This window comes from Leptosomus discolor, chromosome 9 (assembly GCF_034619465.1).
Source record: "Leptosomus discolor isolate bLepDis1 chromosome 9, bLepDis1.hap2, whole genome shotgun sequence".
NCBI lineage: Eukaryota > Metazoa > Chordata > Aves > Leptosomiformes > Leptosomidae > Leptosomus > Leptosomus discolor.
In genome coordinates, this window is record NC_141399.1 from 21,622,422 (window position 1) to 21,643,341 (window position 20,920).

Here is a 20,920-nt window from a genome sequence, read left to right on the forward strand (position 1 = left end):
AATTTATATCATAACTTCAATTATTCCAACCCAGCTCAACTCTGAAGTCTTTATAATATAAGGGATGGGTATTTTTTTTATTTTACTCTGCATACGGTGTTCTCAAGCCTGTAATTTGCCAAATGCTACACTAGAGTAGAGGAATATATAATAACTCTTCATGTATTTCAGACTTTAGCTTAATAAATATTTCTGCAAGCAAATAAAAGCCAATAATCAAGTCTTTTATTTGCATTTCTTGTTTTCACAAATTCCGGTTCTATAAAAACTAGCAAGGTAAACTCTTGGCCCCTGGAAATTGATGGGAAAATTTCCATTAAATTGTGTGCCCTAACATTGCAGAAGCTTTATCTGTTTAAAATTAACTATAAAATTTTAAAGCATTCAGTAGTGATGTAGTACATTCTTTTTCTTCTGTTTTGAGTTTCCTTTCCTTCTTTTTTTTTTTTTTTTTTAAACTATGTAGTGCTAAATGTAAGTTTTCGTTAAACAGAGATATTTTTACATTGCAAAGTAGACAAAAGATGTTAGAGGTGAAATATGCAACTTGAGTAGAACCTCCAGGACTCAAAAGTGGTCTAGGATCTTCAGTTCCCACAGGTCCCACTGAAAATCACTGGAGACTTCTGAAGATAAGTGTTCATGCCATTTGATATTAGGTACCCTACTGAAGAACCTTAATGTAATGCTTTTAATTCCCCATATAAGCAATAGAGTGAAAATAGGCCCCTCTAGAGGGTAATTTGTTCCACTTAATGACTGCGTTACTTTCGAGGAGGGGCCAATCTCTCTTCTTTGGCTACAGGAGAACTCAGGAGAGTACAGTCTTAAATTAAGCACTCTTGTTAGACTCTAACCTAGGTGGCAGACAGGTTTTGTCATCATAGCTGTATTATAATAACTAGTTGGAAGGAGCAGGACCCTAGATTGACTCAAGAATCCTGAAAAAACTCCCGCTATAGTGATAGCTTTTCTGGGAAAATGATGCTTTTGATGTGATTCCTTCTTTGGTGGTGCAAATGGTTTGTTCTACAGCCAGAAGTTCTGTTTTCCTAACATAAACTGAATCCGTTCTGGGAGTATCTTTCTGTCATCATATTAGGCACAGATTTACTGAGCAGGGAGAGGGACTGTAAGCCACCTTTTTACCTGCTCCTGGTAGCAGCGTTTCAGTTTTGTTCCCGTTCAGGCATACCTGCACAACTTCTTTCACAGCACAGCTGGATTCAGCCTTATAGTATAGCATCCTCCTTGCATGGGTGGAATAGTGGTAGCCTGCATATGGCCGTAGTGTTTTTTAAATTTTACTTTGTTGTGAGGCTGCTTAGCAACTAGTACAGGCTTGACTACATTATGCAGCCATATTGCACGACCTTGCTGTGGAACTGTCTAGCATGTAAATGTTGAAAATGGACCAGATCACAAGTATGCTACTGCCATGTTCTCAGTACCATGAGGGTCCACTTCTGCCTAAATGAAAAATAGTGCTAACTGAAAATAATCTTTAAGGTGTGATTTTGCAGTCTGTCTGTCTTTGAGTTGCGGGTTTACACAAACCAAAAGGCTTTTTGTCCGTTCTTCTTTCAAGAAATCTGGCCTCTACTTTAGGAGTGGTTCATATGCAGTCCAATATGATTATTTCAGTTGGTTTTAGTAATATTTAGTATGTGTTCTAGTTATTACTGGGTATGAATAATACATGGCACTAAGTTACTTCATCAATACATCTGAAACTTTTGGATTGGCATTCTACAGCAATAACTGTTTAACAATATCACATATACAATACACAACATTTTACTTCTCAGGCAAGCTTTGCTTCAGTCAGGGTTTATGTGTCACTTTAGCACTCATTATCGGATACTCAGACAATGTCTAAATTGCAGAAATGAATTGAAATCCCCTTGTGGAAAACTTAATTTACTATAAGAGTTAGGCCGTTTTCGATAAAAGGAAGAATTTATGGTCAAACATACCCCCCAAAAGACCTGGTGAAGTCTGGTTTCTCTAGGACACTGAAAATATACTCTCTGTTGGAAAGAGAAAGGAAGGCAATGGACATTTTTTGTGCTTTTTTGTATCATGCACAAGATGAAAAAAAATTAACTACTTTTGTTTCTAAATGCTTGAAGCTTTACATAGCACAAGTGTATGAGAAGGCAAAACTTTTGATGCTTTTAGGGCATGCTACAAGGGAGCTGCACTGGAACATGTGGATGATCTAGCAGTCAATGACTTTACCTTTCCAGAATGCCGGATACTTTTCAGTAACCAAGAACTGTTTATACAATCAGGCTTCATCACAGGGGAATGATGCAGACCATCCTGCTGCTCTGAACTCTATGTACGTTTGGTATGCAGTTACAAGAGATGAGTCAGTGAAAAAAATAGGTGCTGCTCCCAAGAGATACTGGGATTTAACGATATTTTTGCCTCTCAACAATACATTTTTAAAAAGGTTTCCAGCTTGCCAGATTCCCAAATTTAAGTGATGAAGTTACTGAAGACAGTTGTCATTTCTTATTGCTCAGACACAAAAGAAATGTTCTAGCTACTCAGTGACTTTTTTTTTTCTTCAGAAACTTTGTTCATTATAGGGACATAAATGTTTTTATGTGAGTAATATTGCCTGAATATTCTATGTATCTTACTCTGTCAGCCATCTCCTTACCTTACATTTCCTCCAGAACTAAGGTAACAGAGAACTAGTATATATTTCGAGGGAAAATCTTATATTATAACTCTCTCTTTACATGTATTCTAGGCAACTGTTGTAACTATTTGCTGTAAATGAAAACATGCAAGTTTTATCATAAAGATAGTTTAGAGAAATTCTTGGACTCATAACTACCATTGTAGATGGGATTTTTCCTTTGACAAAAGTTGGAATTTTAGTATTGACTTTCAGATAAAGATAGGCCTGGCCAAACATTCGTTCTTTTGTTAGATTTTTTTTTTTCTTTCTAAATATGGGAAAAGTCCTATGAAAATTATTCCTGCACAGAAGAAATTAAGCAAGGCATAAGGTCGGTTGGTGCTATTATGTCAAAGTTCTTTCTTTAACAAGGAACATCAGATAACTATCTGTTATTTCTTTCACATTTTTAAATTTCTTGGACAGCCAGGACAAAATAACTAATAGCCTTGGAAATACTGGTTGGAGAGAGCAAGTCGAAAGGGTTATGCCTTAATAATGCTATTTTACACACTTCCAGTTGCTCTTTGTGATGTAACTTTGGGTAAGACTAAATCTCTGAATGTGGAAACCTGAAAGGGGGGTTTCATGGCCATAATAGTCTCCTTTTACACACCTGCAAGCAAAACTGCCCTTAGGCATTGCTGTTTCTGAGTGCAGTTGGGGATATAAAGACACTAGGACAACCCAGAGGTCAGAGCACGCTCTTAACTGCGTTGCCACGCCTGTAGTGGCCCAGGCAGTCTTCTGAGCCTCCAGGTTGCCAGGGTGTCACTCTGGTGACAACACCATGCAGAAACAACAGGCTTTCAGGTATACCACCGTGGAAAACTGGTCACCTGAGTATTCAGTGTCCTAGAATTCAGAACCCTCTTGAGGTCTGAGATGCCAATTAGAAATGGAGATCATGTAGAGGTTAGAAATGGAAGTAGACAAACAAGCATCCCAGCATTAAGTTTGTATCTGAGCCTTGTACCTTTCAGAGTGTGGGTGAAGTAGGAGGCAGAGATTGCTCTTTTAATAAATTACTTCACTGTACTGCAATTTAATGAAATAACAGCTTTATGGCTGGGAGTTGTTACCTTCTGTTGTGTCTGTAATGATGTTAAATTTGAAGCAAAGTTGTGTAGATGTGTGGGGCACACATGAGGTGTGCAGTTAGCTGTCCTCAGTGATTAGCCACCTTAAGGAGACAATTGGCAAGAAACTAGTAAAATAATGATGCAAATGCAATATGTTTAGCACCTTAGCTTTTTCCAGGTTGGGATTTCTCTTAATTGGGGTGCTAGTTTGTGTATTTGAATCCTGCCATCAGAATATGCTGACTGGGAAGTGAATCCGAAGCCTATGGTCTCTTTCCTGTCTCCTGTTGTACCATGCTGAGGGAGGTAACTTTGAGGATGTCAACTGACAGGTCCATAATCAAAGCAAATTGCGAGCTCAGAAGACTAAAATCAGAGTTTGGAATTCAGACACTTTTTAAAAACCACAAAGCCTTGCACTTGGTTCATTGTCCTTCCCAAAACCACGCCCACATACCTGCTATCTGTAATGAACATCCAAGCCCCTAGTTATCTCAGCTAGCACTCTGCAGAGAAGAGTGATTTTTGGATGTTTATTTCTTTTTTAATGAACATATACCCTAACCTGTATGAGCGTACTCATGATTATGCAGTCAGGGAAGCACAGCAGTACTTTGTGGCTGCTAGTTTTGGAATCATGCCAAGGCAATCAAGTTTTCGGTTAAGGAGTTCAGGAAAGTAAACCAGCCTCATAACAAACATTATTTCAGTCATGAAAAGCAGTCAGAGTGATAGAATTCTTCATCTAAGTCCCAGAAGGAACCTCAGTATGCTTTGCTCCAGCACCTGACTTTCAACATTGGCTGGGAACACAGAAACATACTACTAGTGTGGCTCCTGTATTGAGGAAGGTCCTGTTCCATTTTAACAGGGTGGTACTTGGCTAAGAATTATGCGTCAGAAAATTAGCATTTAAATATGTGTAAATCTGAACTATAGTATTAGTCTCCAAAGGCAGCAATGAATAAACAAAACTTCAAGTATTTAGTTCCATCTCCCCCTCAGCTCACCATTCTTATAATGAATATACTGTATTCAGCCCGTCTGTAAGTAACATTACCAGAAGGTAGGAGAGAGACTGCCTAGCAACCCACAGAAATCCCAAAGAGAGGTGGAAAGGAAGTGGTTTCCATGTAATTATTCACTTCTACAAAAGCTGTTGTCAGGTAGACACTAGAAACATAGCTGTTTCATTATTCGCCTAACCTACTTTTAATCTTTTGAGAATCATTAGCATTAAAGAGAGGGGAAAAAAGAGCTTAATTCAGCCATTTTCTGCCTGGCCGTTTAAGTTGTGTTTTCCTGCTCTAATGAAGGCTCTGCTTTCAGAAGCTATGTTGTTTAAAAACCCCTGGGTAGTAAACTTCAAAAACAATCTGAGTCCTGTATCCAAAACTCAACATTTTTTTGCTGCTCCTCCACAATAAACAGTTCATATTTTGTTTTGATTTAGCTTCCCATTTAATGACATTTCCCATTGAGTTGAGAGAGTAACAAGATAATTTTTTTTTTTTTTTTTTTTTTTTTTTTTCCCCTTGTTTTTCCAGGAAGGCATTTGGAGACAGGGGCCAGGGGCTAAAGATCTTATTTACGTTAGGTAACACAGTTGGTGCCAGCATGCTTGGGTTTTTTTTCACAGGGACTCCAGCTTTGCCTTCAGCCACAATGCCTCCAAGGCATCGTGGAGGCTGCATGGAGATAACGGAGAAACATTTTAGTACTATTCTTGCTGTCTGGATAAGCCTAGAGTAGGCTTCACTTATGAAACATCATGCTAAACTCTTTTACGGTGATGACTGAACAAACAGTTGCGGCTTTCAAGTAGCCCGAGGATAGGCACATTTTCAATGAATAGTCTTTGATTTATATCCTTATTTTTTCTGTGTCACAGTTCTACCCTAAATTCAATAAATGTAGATTTGATAATTTTAGACACTGAAAGTTTTCTTTTGAAGGAGTATATTTAATCAAATATAAGTGTATTGAAAGTACGTTGAACTACTTTTGAAAGTATATTTGTTGAGGCAGTGACGTTCAGAATGGTTTATTGTGAAGGTCATCATGTAGTTCACAGAAGCTTTAAACTGTGTTTTTAGTTAGAGTAATATTCTACTCAGAAAAGTTACTTTAAAATTGCTTTGCAACAGTCTGATATGCTCCCTGGTGATTCCAAGATTTCAGTTGCAAGTGGAAAGCTGTATTTTTCTAGTCAGCAAAAAGCTTTTCATTGTGACCCCTGGGATTAACTAGTTTAATTTTGTGAAATATCTTTTTGTCTGATTTCTAAATAAATGTATCTTTTTTGAAGTAACTGTTGAAAAAAGTTTTAGATTTTTTTTAAAAAATAAGCATATACCAAGATTAGAAAATCAATCTTTTTTGCTATTTTATAGTCAAAATGAGAACTATGCACTTGCAGTAACTGGTTAATTATGTGGGAAAATTAACATAGTAAAGTTTATTCTTCCCTGTTTGATTTTTCTCTGCAAGATTCATAGGAATAGGAGATGTTATCAGTGTACTGCTAGTCAGAAAAAGAGCAGAATGCATGCCAGGAATGGATTTATTCACTTTGAATGTCTGCATCTTCTAAGTGTTAGGGTTGTTTCTGAGAATAGAAGAGTACTTTGAACCGAAGTATGTATTTTGCACAGTTGCATAGCACAGACGTTCAGCTGATGTCTTATCTGCTATTGAAGAAAAATGTTCAGTTGATTAGGGCAGAGTGACTAGAGAATAAATGAAAACTGGTTCATTTTCTTTTTCATGCCTTTGAACACAGATTTTAGTTGATGGCAGTGACTTGTCCAGAGTATAACCTTTTGCCCTTTTTGCAACAGGGTCTAAGACCACTGCATGTTCTTGCTTACTGTGGCCTCCAGGGCAGATGAAGGTGCTTCGGCCTCTTCTCCATCCTTTTGACAAAGTGTTCTGCTTTGAAACTGAAAATATCCAAATTTAATCTCTGTCTGTCTTTTCTGGTGGGGTGTCCTGTGAATGTGTATCGTCATTCATCTTGGTTAGCATATAAGGAACATAGGAAGTTCAACCCCATGCCCCAGACCCCACGCATATACCTGTTGCTTTTCTTCCAGTGTATATGTATGCAGCCTTCCTACAGCAGTCTACTTATTGTCTTGGTGCTCTCTCCCGATATTGTCAACTGTGATACACTATGCCAAACATAATAGTTGGCGATGTAGTTGAATGTTCTTCATAATGAGAAAGCTGGAAAAAGATTACTTTAATTGGAATAAGATCAGAGGTAAAATGCTCAGTCCTCCGCTACTGCCTATTTTGTCATTTTTCTTAGAATATACATTCATATATACATAAAAATGTAATGTGTAGCAGAGGAATGTAGTAAATAGTAATTTAAGAAAAGTTCCAGGAATGACTTTTACAGTTGCACGTTACCCTACGCTCTGTTTTTTGGGGGTTTTACGTCAGAAATTATTAGATCTATTCTGGCCTGTTGTAGCAGTGCTTGGGGCTGTAGTTGGCATCACCGAAGGCAGTCCCTTAAACACTTTTATCTAATTTGGGTGGGAGGAAGGAAGCCTGTGTTAGGGCCACAGCTGGCAAATTCTTTTGAAATGGTTTGATTTTCCAAAAGCCTCTATTAGTGCTCATAATTAAACATGTTGTTAATTCCCGCCTGTCTGACAGGGGTACTCTTTAAGCGCAGATGCTACTTCAAGATTAAGACCTAACGTTTTATAGCTTCTTACAGTCCTGTCATGTCTAAACCTGTATGATAATGTAAGAATGTACAGTAGTTTTTGAAAGGCAAAGCTATGATTTTTATCCTGGCCACCCTGTGTGAGTTCCATGACTGGTTTTCAGTATCTGTTTGCTGTCCATCTTCTCTTTTTTTTTTTGCTGCTGCATATGGATTTTGGTTTTTTTTTTTTTTCTGATCTTCGTTTAGTCCTCTCATTGTGGCCTCCTCCATCTATTGAATTCGCCTACCTTTTACAGTACATGAAATACCCGGATAGCTTGACTGACTCCCAGGCGACTTGGACGTAAACCGTGCTTTGCAACCATAGACTCACAAAGGACGTGCTTTAGAAGCCAACTTGAAAATGCTAAACCTTGTGGTATAGAACAGGTAGAGATGTTCTGTAGCTGACATGAATTGTTGACTTCTTCCACACACTCACAACATATTGTGAGAGATACTGGTACACGAACATCAAATCTATCATGATGTGTAGGACTTAAACTCTAGTAATGCTCCTATTTAAGTCTCTTTGGCAACAGGTTGCTTTATTCAGACGTTCTTGCCATTGTAAAAATCTGCAACTATTCTGTGCTTTTATCCTGAAATTTCATTTATTATATCCTTGACAGCAAAGGCTTTATTTTTAAAATTCTTAATTGAAACCAAAGGCAAACTGCTTTTTAAAATATAGACACTGCTGAGATTCATCAAAAAGTAATGAATAATTTGAATTAAAAGAAAACTCCAAAGTGATTGCTCATTCTCTGATAACAAAATGGAAAATAAATTACTATTAGCATTTGGAACATCATGTTTTTAAAAGTGAGCGCAACATTTAACTGGTCTATGAGATCTCCCATATTCTCAGATAGTGCTTCATTATGAAATTGCCATAAGCTACACTGTGGTTAAGGATGCTTTAAGCTTTGCAGCTGAAGTGGGTGTTCAGTCACGCTGTTAAGAATGAAAAATGTGTATATTTATGAAACTACACCACTGGGATGCATATTTCAGCCAGTACTCAGACACTACTGTGAAATGAATTCCCTTGATTTTGATAGAAATACTCAAGGAAGCAAACTTAAGTGTGTGGGTACAAATATTAGCAGCCCAAACAGATCTAGACTGTGGGAAAGGTCATGGAAAGACATGTAAACAATATATATATTTCATTTAATGGAAGAATCCTCATAGTGCTTGATTATTCTTCTAGTTCTGTATGGAGAAACATGGATGTTGCAGTTCTTTTAGATCAGCCATTACATTGAAAACTCTCTAAACTGTTTCTCGAACCAAATTATGACAATGGTTTGGTACCATTAAGAAATCTGTAAAATACAATTTAGAAGATTGCAAAAAGCGAAAAGGCAACGTTGTGTGTCTTTACATACACGAATCTCTCTGAAACTGTAATACACAGGCACCTAAAGCCTACATGTAAGTCCAGACTAGCATCAAGATCCCATAGCTACTCCCTCAACATCTTTGTTGATTCTGTGAGTTCAGAGAGTAGTACCATCGGGAGGAAATCGTGACAACTCTCCTGCGACAGGTCAGCTACAGCTCTTAGGTTACAGCCAGTTGTAATGACATTGACAATGCTGTTTTCCTGTTTGGTATAGAGCCACGAGCCTTACTCTATTGTAGCTTTATTCATTCCTGCTACTTTTCTTTGTGTGTAATTAGGCACATATTTAGTTGTCTAGACGCTGCCTGCTCTTTAGAGCTTTTATGGGTTTTTTTTGGGTGTAAGTTCCATTGTATCTTTCAGGCCTATATATGGCCTTTCTTACCTAATGACACAGTGACAGTAGCACTAGTGTCACACAGTTATTCTCATTTGTGACTTAAAGTAGAAAAAAAAATCACCCTGCAATCACAGTATATCTGTGAACCAACAGTTAGAAGGCTGCTGTTACTGTGTGCAGGATGCTGTGAGGATGTGCACGTACACACAGAGCTGAGCGTAGAGATGGACATTTGAACAAGGACTAAGTATAGGAAGCGATTGAGGTGATTTAGTGCTGCACTGGGCTGTTTCTAAAAAAATTGTGTTCTCTTCTGGTTGCTTTTCCCATTCTTACCATTATTTGAACAGCAGACTAAAAAATTAAACCAAGAGCTTGTCTACCCAGCCCACAGACTTGATCCTCACAGGCAGAGGCAATGTAGGCTGACCAGGTCCTGTGTTCTGCCCGGGCCCAGGCACGGAGGTGTGAGATGCCTGGCTGTGGATTGGATTTGAACATATTACCTGCCATGAACCTAATTTCCAAGTATCACATTTTTAACAAACTCCTCTCACTTCTGCTCAAAATGTCTTCAACATGCATTTTAGGCATCTTGTGTTTTTCCGTTAGACTAATATGCAGAGACATGCACAACAAGACAGAATAGTGAAATTTCATTAATAGCTTCTTAGCTGAGGTATAAAATGAAACTTTTCAGGTGAAAACATTTTTTCCTTTTTTTTTTTTTTTTAAAGTACATCTCTTTTAGGAGGATTAGACTGAAAATAGCTACTTCATTTTCTCATGTTCCCCAGACATGAAACAATTTTACACCTTTTCAGTTACCTTCAGCTATTTGTCATGATTCCAAAAGCCTGTGGAAGTGCCAGTTAAAGTCAGTTTATCCTGGGAGATGTTTCCTGCAGTTACAGGAAGGTTCCATAATAGCTGCATAGTAGTATTTGCTTTGCTTTATGACCAGGAAAGGACTTCTGGAATGAGGTATGACCTTAAGTGGTGAACAACATGCTCCCAATTATTTGATACATGGAAATGATATGGAGTAGAAGGGCAGGGGCTCCCTCCTGAGAAAGGCTGCTGCGGAAATCCCCGTAGATCCTGATCGTTGTGGTTTCCCCATCCCAGCACAGGGAGTATGTCAGTATTCCTGTGCAGACCCTTTTGGGAAGACATGAGTTCACATGACGTGTGCTCTGAAGCAGTTAGGAGCTTGCTGTGTCTCCACTGTGAGTCTGCTGAATGCAAACCACAGGTAACACATAACCCTACGTGCTACATGAGACTGTCACAATATGTGCTACACATTTCTTGTAAGGCAGCAGTAAGTACTGAGACATAGCAGCACTGGTTCTATATATGGAGGTATTGTTCCCCCACTGCCTAAACTGTGTGCTTATATTTTTTGTAACTCCATCATGAATCTATACAGAGAGTACAGAAAGAAAAGGGAAGGTACAAAGTTGGAGAAAACCCTGGAATTTAATTATAGTCCTTCAGGTGAGCAAGGTTCATTTTTATTCCATGCGTTATGGAAATAATAAACGTCAACATAAAACAGGTTTTCCCCAAGGTCTCTGGTTTATTCAGGTACAGCATCAACAAAGCTCATTTCAGGACAGTTATGCAATTTTTTGCTTTATCCTTTTCACTCATTGCTTGGCCCTGTAAACATACTGCATAACGTTCAGACCTTGACCATCACTAAAAATGGCTCAGCCTCTCAAAGTGACTTATTGCTGCACTGTCCATGTGCTTCATAAACTTCAATTAGTTTGTTTTCAATGTATAGCATGATGCCATCTTACTGATGTAAAGAGATAGAGAGAGAGACTAAAATGAGAGGCTCTCGTTCATTTTGGGATTTTCAATTTGAAGTTAGTTGACCTGGCTTTTTATACTGTAGTTTTTTTACTTATTGTATACATGGCTTCCATTCACCTCGGTTGCAGCAGTGAACACTCAGTAATTTTGTACTTCACTTTGGACACCCATTAGAGGATACCAACTTAATGAACATTTGAGAAAGAGTTGGTTTAAGTGATTTATGGACATAATGTCACATAGAAACGTTATGGCAGAGACGGGAAAAGAATCCAATTCTCCAGAGCAGTATTCTGTTGTCTTTACAACAGCACATTCCCTTTCCTTCTTTAACCTTCTGCATTAATTACATGTGCTACAATCATGGCAACAAAAGAGGCAAGGGATCCTCCAGACAACAGGATCTTCTGTTTGACTAGCTCAATTTATCTTCCTGGGCATAGAGAGATGAATGGTCATGTAAGTGAAGATGTTGTCCTAGACCTACACACAAGAAGGCCAAATTAAGGTTATCCAGGCAGACTTCATATCTGGGTGTTGCTAGCTTTTGTGAGGTGGACTTCACAAAACATCACATTCCATTTTTAGTAAAAAATGTTCTTGTCTATTTTTTTTTGTGGAATTGTGTTTGTACCAACATAAGTTAGTTAACAGCAGGACACAGCAGAGACCACTGCTTGTGAGCTAATGCTATGAATCAGGAAAGCTGTGAAGTGTGGGAAAGCCTCAATGTGGAGATCAAGGCACAAACGGTCCTGCTGTTCCCCTTCCCACTCCAAAAATGGAAAGTGGAGAGACTCACAGTCTTTCACTGTCATGCGTCATTTCTACTTGGAGAATGCAGGCAGCACCACAGAGTTTGAGGCTTGTTTACTTTGCCTTTTCCCCTTTTGGAACAGAGCTTCATCACATGGGCTCATTGAACAGCCACTTCTTCCTAGCCAGCAAGAATTATTTCTGCACAGGAGCCAAAGCACTATTTGTGCTGCTGTATTCTGAGTTAGTGCTTGCGTTCTAGTTCGCCCATACTGTCACTAATGTAGCACTGGGCCTAGCATGTCTAGAAAATGGCTGTAACATGGGTGCAAAAACATAAGCACGGCAGATATAAAGGTTCTGTCCTGTGGCACTTGGATTTTTTTAAATATTAGGGTATAATAAACAAAGGTTTTGTGCTTTAATTTTGATTTTGTTTTGGCATGGAAACATTTTAAATATGAGCTGAAAAAAAGTAAGAAAAAATGCTTAGTTCCATCTTTTAAAGTAGGAGCTAATAGACAACTATAATATGTTTTTAGTCCCCAATTTATGAATGCGTACTACTGAATTGGCTTAATTATCACTAACCAAAGGATTTTCAAGGTACAAAGTTTATAAAGCATGGACAGGATGTTCTCTGGTGTGGGTCCTTTCCTCTGGAATTTACTCATGCAAGAAACTTATCAACCCCCATCTCATTTAGGAAAAAATGTACTCTTGTCCCAGCCTTTCACCAGCTGCTGGCTCCAGAGCCCTTGGTTTGCAGCTTACTGGCAGTGCTTTCTTTGTCTCTGTCCTCCGAATTTCATTGTCCTGCAGAATTGTGCTACATTCATTCTATGTACTTAGAAAATGTTTCAACTTCTAGTCTAAGCCAGACATTGCAAATTCAGCACTCTCAGACATAATTTATAATGCTTTTGTTGCTGTAAGCCAGAAGCATGACACGTGGATATTTGTGAATGGTATCAACAAGAGCCCATCTGTTTGCACTAGAAGTTTTAATGAGAACAACTTCCCCTGAGGTACGGTTTATGAATGACTAAGACTGGGTGTGACTTAGGCTAGTAAACAGTTTGTGTACCTCAACAAGTTATCAAACCAGAAATAAGTACTGCAGTCTGATGCTAAATGTTAAATGGTCACTAGCTGTAGGGGCAAGAATATGAAGAACTGATCTGTAATATCAACTGCATGGCTTTAAAATGTTGACATGTCTAGGCTTGCGACGGAATACCACAGAGTTAGTGCATTTCTCATGTTTTTCCAGCTCTCAAAATCTACTTGTGGTTTCTAAATTCATTTCCCTATTTGCCACTGCCTTGATCAGTTGTAGATGTTTTTGCCATTTCAGAAACCTGAAATTGAAATAATGGTCATCACAAATTAAATGTCACTGGTTCTCTGAGTATACAACCCAAAAGATGCTACACTGATACAATTATTCCATTCAGGAAATAAAATTACTTCCTCCTTTCTGTTTAAACATTAGCCATAAGTTCTGATGGAATTTCTAGACGGATGTCATATAGTGTACCAAAACCAAAGGGCTCTTCAATCTGATTCAACTTTTATAGAATATGTGAACATTTGCTTGCAGAACATGTTTCTCATAAAATATTTGCCACTTCTTATGTTGAAGCACTGGCAAACGTCATGGTCTTTAGAGGAGAATTGTTTTCTTTGAAGGAAATAATATCACTTATGACTAGAATTTTGTCTGCTTTTCGAAGTACATAGGACCTCCAGAGGGATGTGCTCTCTGCTCCTCTTCTCAAACAGCTCTGGATGTTCTCACTTCAGAGTACAATTCTTCTTTGCCCCCGTTTCCACTAGGACTTGCTGTCCAAGGAATAATCAGACTTCTGTAGAGCTGGCATATGCCAACAGGAAAGGCTAGTGCTCATCTAAGTGCTAGACAATGCACTGCAACAATACATTATGCAAAAACTGAAATAGAAGGAAACGGCAGGTTCTAAATGTGGTGATCCAGTTTCCTAGCTTTTGTTTATGCTTCAGAAGACCGTGCATTGTCAGTTGACCTATGCTACTTAGAGTTTTTTGGGAGCTTCTGATCTTGTTAAAGAGCCTGTCTGTCAAAAGGCTTTCTCTGTGTAGTTTTTTCCTTACCAAGTGGTGAAACTTTGAGATATAATCAGCTGTATCTTATTCAATATGACAGCAATGAAACCATTTAAGCCACTGATGCAAATCAAATGTGATCTTAATGTTATTCCTAAACAGAAACACTCACAGCAACTCCGGAGACAAAGGTCTCATTGATCACATGTAAAACAAATATATCCCCTTCATATATTTATGAGTATTTGATTACTATTATTAGTCGTGAAATCATTACCTGCATTACCTCTTCCCTGCCTCAAACCTAGAGTAGCTAATGGCTACACAGCTATTGCCTCTGCTTATCAGTCAGTGTTTTCTTGCTTCTCTGAAAAGCACTTTGGTTGCTCTGCTTTCAAAGAAAATCTTACAGTGATCATTTATCCCAGAAAACCAGGAGTTGGAATTTATTGGACTGGAAATACTCAGCTGTGTAGATGTGGCTTCCTTACATTGGTCTCATGGCAAAATCAGGAGTTAAAAGAGTATATTCACCTCCAATAATAACACACCCAGGCTTTAGTCGGATGAAATGAACTGGTTTATTGGAGTATTTTTAAAGTAAAAAAAAAATTGCCTGTTATATTAATGTTCTGATCTTGCTTTGAAGAGAATAATCTCATTGTGTCAGCTCGTGCATCTTTTTTGTCTTTTCTCTGATTTAGAATTTAGTATTTGTATCACTTTAGGATATAAATCTTACCATAATGGTGTTATAAAGCTACTTACTTGCTAAGACCTATAGAACTTTTATTTGTTAATTGCACAGTGACCAGAACAACCATGTCCTGGTGCCTAATTGGGGCCATTAAGTATTGCTAAAAAAACCCCACCTCTCCCTGGATAAGTTGTCTCTTCTCTTTCCCCAGCTTAATTTGTATGTTATCTATGAATAGCATATTTTGTCTTTAGACTATTTTTTCACATTAAATTTTAAAATTTTATTAAATAATTATCAAGTGAGTATTATATAAATGTAGATGATTCTATTTAGGTTGTGATTACTAACACCTTATAATGTTAATAAAACCATTAAAGCATTTATACTGGGTGAGGTTCTTCTCCAGAAATACTGTCTCTGTTTCTGCTAGATTAGGTCAAACCTTTAAAGACCAGCTGTTACTCCTTGTTTATACCACTGGGAAGGAAAGGGGAATTTAACTCCCAGCATGTTTGGTTTTTTTTAGCGTTGTGACTTATAAAAGCTTTGCCAGACACTACTACCCTGTACAGTTGCCTCTGCAAATTTGCAGTCAATATATGCATAAAGGTGATTCCTTCTTGACTTTCTTAACCACTCCATGTTTTTTGTCTTCAGGTGTGGGTGGATGCCGGTACACAGATATTTTTCTCTTACGCAATCTGTTTGGGGTGCTTGACAGCCCTGGGAAGTTACAACAACTATAATAATAACTGCTACAGGTAATACTTTCCACACTTTATTTTTTCATTTAGTTTCAGTCATGGAAGTGTCTACATACTTAACTTCACTCAGAAGTACTTCCCTTTTCATGTAGCTACTTGGGTGAATTATAAGCACATCCACCTGTTTTTGTAGAACACGGATCTATAATGTTTTTTATAATTGTTTCAGAAGAACTCGTTTCCAAAATTTGGTATTTTCATCCCTTTTGATCATATCTGACCCTTGCACAGCCACAAAACACTCAGTATACACATGTGTATACACAATTGCATGTATAATATACTGAATTTCATACACGTATAATTGCATATGTGTGCAATATTTGATTGTATAATGTATATCTGCTTTAAAAAAAAATCCTACAAAAAATTATTGTTGAAACTCACCTGAGTTTGATCTATGCTCCGAATGTCATTTTTTCCCATAGTTTACTGGCTCCTAGCTAGAGCACAGCAGAAATGGACAACATTTCGTTGCTTATCTTTTCAGAAATCAGTAAGGAATTTGCTAAGGATTTCAGTAGTTTTTAATCTTTCCTGAATCAATGTCAAAAGGATATGACACAGACAAAATCCTCATTCCATTTTACTGGCATGGCAGGAATATGAGCACTACTTTTTTCTTCTGGCATCAGTAGTTAGTGCATTAGTTTTACTAGTATTCAACAGCCTTTCATACAAGACAGTAAATGACAGTTCGATTGTATTGACTCCATTATAATCTCCAGACAGAGAATTAAAATTTCATTTTTCTGTAAAGGAAATAATACAGTCCAAAAGCAAAAGAACCCCAAACACACCACCCGCAAATGTCCCAAAGTGTAAGTATTTAAATTCTAAATTATAGTTTTAATTGGAAAGTTCAGGAGACAGTTTTAGGAAATGCCGCCTTCTTTCAATGCCTTAGCAACAATTTGCTTTGCTGTCAGAGAACACCAAACAGTAGGACCCTTCAGACAGAGAGGGAACTGGGATACTGGAAACCACAGAGACGCAAATGTATCCACCAGCTGAGTGTCTGCAAAGCTATCCAGCAGCAGTTGAGGGTACTTGGCCATCTAAACATGCAAAGTAACTCAGCAGCGACATAAGTTACTCTTTGCTTGGCCAAAATGCCAAAAGTTTAGCTGCATAAAGTAGTGTGAGTCCCTGCGAATCCTCAGCACCGGCTGACATTACGTTCAGAATAATGATAAAGATGCTGCAGCAGAGGGTAATGAATGCCCCTACGGAACAGTGGGCAATGGAAGTTTTCTGTAATTAGCATAAGTGAGGCTTTAATAAAGACACTAGCCATTTTCTCTTATTTAATTTTATTTCTTTCCAGTTGCATTCCATCTAGAAACTATTCTGTCACTGCCTCAAGGACTGCAATAATCTTTTACTACGGTTTTGTAACTCACTACAAAAAGCAGGAATTTTGATGTATGATCAGAGACCTTATGTAATTTTCCTTCTTTTCTTCTGACCATAGCAGCATGGCTTGTAAAAACCATCAGCACCTCTCTTGTAGAGCTCTTGAGCAAGATGCTGCAACAGAATGCTTTTTCCTGAATCCAAGCTTCACAATTCCTCTAACTAAATGTTTTCACAAATTTCCTGAAGAGGACAGATGTTATTGTATCCTCAAGTATGATTCTGGAGAAATCTGAGGAAAGGAGTAGGACAGAAGTTAACTGCAGAAAGCAGATGAGTTAAACAGGGCTGTTAACAGAGCAAGACATACAAAGCAGCTACGCAGTGGAAAGCAGAATCAAATTTGTATTCTAAATAGTACTTAAAAAGAAAAAAGAAATCAAGGTATGGACTTGCCCCTTGCAATACCCACAGTGTGTTGTCTGATTGCAACATCTACTTCCATTCTTTATTGCACATTGTTTTACTAAATTTCTTTTTCCAAGGGACAGTTGAAGTGGAAAATGATGACATGAGTTATTAACTTTAGTGGGAAATGGGAAAATTTAAACTGCACGTGGGTTTTTTTATTAGCAACCTGATCTAATTCATTAACATTGTAAATGAATTGCAAAGAAGTCACTTCACATCTTTGAATAGGAAATGAATTTTTATTGTCCTTACTTATCTTTCATTGTAATACATCAATACAGATCCCCCCTTATATCAAAAGTGGCTCCTACGAAAAGATGAAAGTAATGGCAGTACCATCAGCAGGCAATGTTTTTCCCATAGAAATTGAAGAATGGTGTACTGATGTTTCCTCTAATTTTTAGCAAGCTAAGGATTCCTAATCCATTCAGACCTTCTTAAGGGATGGATTAACTTCAGGCAACGTCAGCAGGCAGAGGAGGAAAATGTTCTTGTTCCTGCCTCATGTGCTCTGTATTTGCAGAACTGAACCAGCTCCTTGCCTGACACTGCCACTCCCCACCAGGGGAAACGCTGTTTGGTTTTGCAGCACCACTCCTTTGTACTGGAGGCTGCACCTCTGCAGGACAATTTTTATGTACGAGCCCCATGTACAAATCAGGGGTTAGCTGCCATGTTGTCACTGTGGTGCGGAAGATAAATGAGTGATTTCACACACTGTCAACAAATGGACAAACCTTCTAAGAAATGATGATGTGTCCATTATCAAGCTTCTAGTCTAAGAGGAGGAGAGGAACGTGAATTGGTCTTGAGGGGATCCGTAAAGGCAAGGAAGTAACTGGAGGGATGCAAAAGGCTCTGTGGGCTCTTCTCTCTAATCAGAGAAGCTCCTTAAGGAAGGCAGAATCAATTTTCAGCAGTATCATACCTATCAGGCAGGGAGAGGATAGGGGATGCATGACTTGAATTATTCAGGTGATTGGCAAGATATTAATTGGGAAGAATGTGAAGTTTTCATAAAAATTGGAAGTTTTCCTTTAATTTGAAATGTTCGAGCTTCAGTCAGGCTCTGATGACTTCCTACAAAGGATCCTTATAAAAAATTGATGGAAAATTAGAGAAACTTCATATTCTCCTTCCAGCAGATCTTGGGCATTTGTGTTTGAAAATTCATTGGTTTCACAATCAATGGATCTAGATCCTGCTCTCAGTTTTCTTTCCTGTAGCAGAAAAAAAAAAAAAAAAAGATTAACTACAGGTTACAAACTTCTATCTAAGGGCAGAAACCCAGAAGGAGTTTAGGGGTTAGTAGAATTCCTGCAAAGATAAAGGAAGGATGAAATTAAAATTGGAGGTTATATTTTTATCAGGACAGAAAACTGCTAGATCCCCAGAGAACCATGTGTTCAGTCTGTGACAGTCTGTCTGGGGAAGAAAACAATGGAGCTTGTGGCTGTGTCATGTCAAAAGAATAAGTACTTGACTAACTGGAGATGATGAAAATCCCCTTAGGCTCACTTTTGTCCATTTCCTTGGAGAAATGCGTACCTACCCTGCAACTGTTTTGAACCATGGCACTGGGGTTCATGGGTCTTCCCTGTGAGCGGGGAAATGGCTGTGCTCCTCTTGTTCTCTCACAGATGATCTAGTTATATGGGATTGTCCAGCTTAAACCACTTGGGCCTTGCCCTAGGACCTTCCTTCAAGAGGAAGCAGCAGAAACTGCCAGGGGCTCTGAAGGTGCACAGGGAGCAATGTGTCTCCACCTCAACTCCTTTTCACCTAGTTAGGAAACTGCAGCTCTCAAATGTCCTGTGTCACGCCATTCACCAGAAAAGAATATCTTGTTGTTTGGACTGCATTTCAAGCCTGGGAATTATCTAAAATAAATCTTATCTTCAGAAAACAGGCTGTTCCAAATGGTGTCATACAAATGGTGAGCAGTCAGATCCATCCTACTGAAGTAGTACCTCTTCTTTTTCCCCCAAAGGATTAAAAAACACATCTGTCTGACGTCTCTTATCGACAGTTTCATCACGCTTAGTTTTAGGTTCTCAGCATTGAATTCACCAGTCTCTTAGGTGAGATAGGCTGGGGTAAGAATCTCTCCAGAGCTACTTCAGGGCTGAAATACACCGAGAAGAATGGTTAGGAAGATGATCTTTTCCCTTGTTTTGTTTCTCTGCAAAGTACAAGAACCTCCATGCTTCTGATTGCTTTCTTTTAGATTGCTATTCTGCTTTAAAACATCCAAAGCGTATAACTAGCCTGGCTCTGCATAACTACAAGAAGTAATTTCATATGTAAAGCAAATAAATAACAGATTCAAATTCTGACCATTTTCAGAATTTTCAAAAACTATTTTAAAGGACCTCTTCACCCCTGCTAATGAACAAACAGTATTAGAGAGAGTCCATGCATGAAAAAAGTGTGAACGTCACTTGACTACTTGATGTCTGAGTCTTGATCTACAAATGGGAGTATTTGTTCTCTTTCATTTCTGGACAAATTTTGGCAATTTACAGACAATGTGCCGTATAGAAGTTTTTTACTATGAAATGTTTATGAAAACATAGAAACATTGTCAAAATAATGGTTAAAGTTAACTGTAGATAAGGTGATGAGAGAGAGCCAAAACCTCCCATGGCCCTATGGCCATAGTTCAGCTGATCACTCCCTTGGCAGTATTGAAATAGATGCCTGCTTCGTGCCATTTAGAATGTATGTGCCTGATGCTAAGGTGAGTCAAAGTCAGTAACAGGAAGAGCTTTGAACAGATGTGGAATGCAGTGCAGGGCTCATTAGTGAAGGAAGATGATGCTGGAACTGTTTACATCACTTTCCACTTAATAAACTGATGAGATAAAGTTACAGGATAAAAATACCAAATGAAACAAGCAGCAGGACAGAGAGATTACCAAAGAAGTTTTGTTGGAATATATTCCAGGACTTCAAAAATATGAATTGTCTCTGATTTTCAAGAAGTCACTAGAAATCTGTGACAAAGATAGGAATCATTATTGAAGATGTGGATTCAGAACCTGTTAGGTTTTACGTGGTCATTTCTTCTAACAGCTTGCACAAAAATTTGCTTCAGAGCTGTAATAGGACGGGAATAAACCAGACTAAGGTATAGGCTTGACAGAGCTAGAGGCTTGCCTTATGTTTCAGTGGTTTAGAATCCTGATTTTCTTTCAGGCATCTAAGTTAGATTATTACTTTCCCAAGTACACAGCTGTCTCTTGTAGCAAACAGTCTTAAAAGACTGACTGTCATGGTAAATCATTCCTACCTCATCATCTGTCATGCCTGAAGTGCTGTCTGAAAGCAGGATGAACAATGATATTTCACTGAGCTCTGGGGAGACGTCGCACCTTTCTGCAAGTGTATTTTCCCTTTTTAAAAAGTGATTTACTCTTGTGACATTTCCAATCTGGGAAACAAAGTATTTCTTCACCTTGGCCTTGTAATCGTCACTGTTTGTTGTGTAGGACACATTGGTCTGAAAAGATCAGTGTCCTTGCACTGTCTTAGCCCACTTGTTAGGCACTTTTTTAGGCATGTACACACTTCTTAGATTATGTATGGTGTTTCTCATTACTGTGGCTTCTTAAAAAAAGTTTATAAACCAAACTGGAGTTGTATTTCATGCGGATACATATTGCCAATATGCTGTAATTGGAATAGAATTAGCTAAGATCTGACCATAGGA

The 20,920-nt window shown here is 38.2% G+C and overlaps 1 protein-coding gene across 1 annotated transcript in view; it reads left to right on the forward strand.

The window, feature by feature from the left end:
- SLC6A11 (solute carrier family 6 member 11) overlaps window positions 1-20,920 on the forward strand; it is a 103,628-nt gene that overhangs the window by 68,834 nt on the left and 13,874 nt on the right. The window contains exon 7 of the mRNA XM_009946887.2: window positions 15,275-15,378. Coding sequence (XP_009945189.1) covers window positions 15,275-15,378 — 104 coding nt within the window. The remainder of the gene's footprint in view (window positions 1-15,274; window positions 15,379-20,920) is intronic.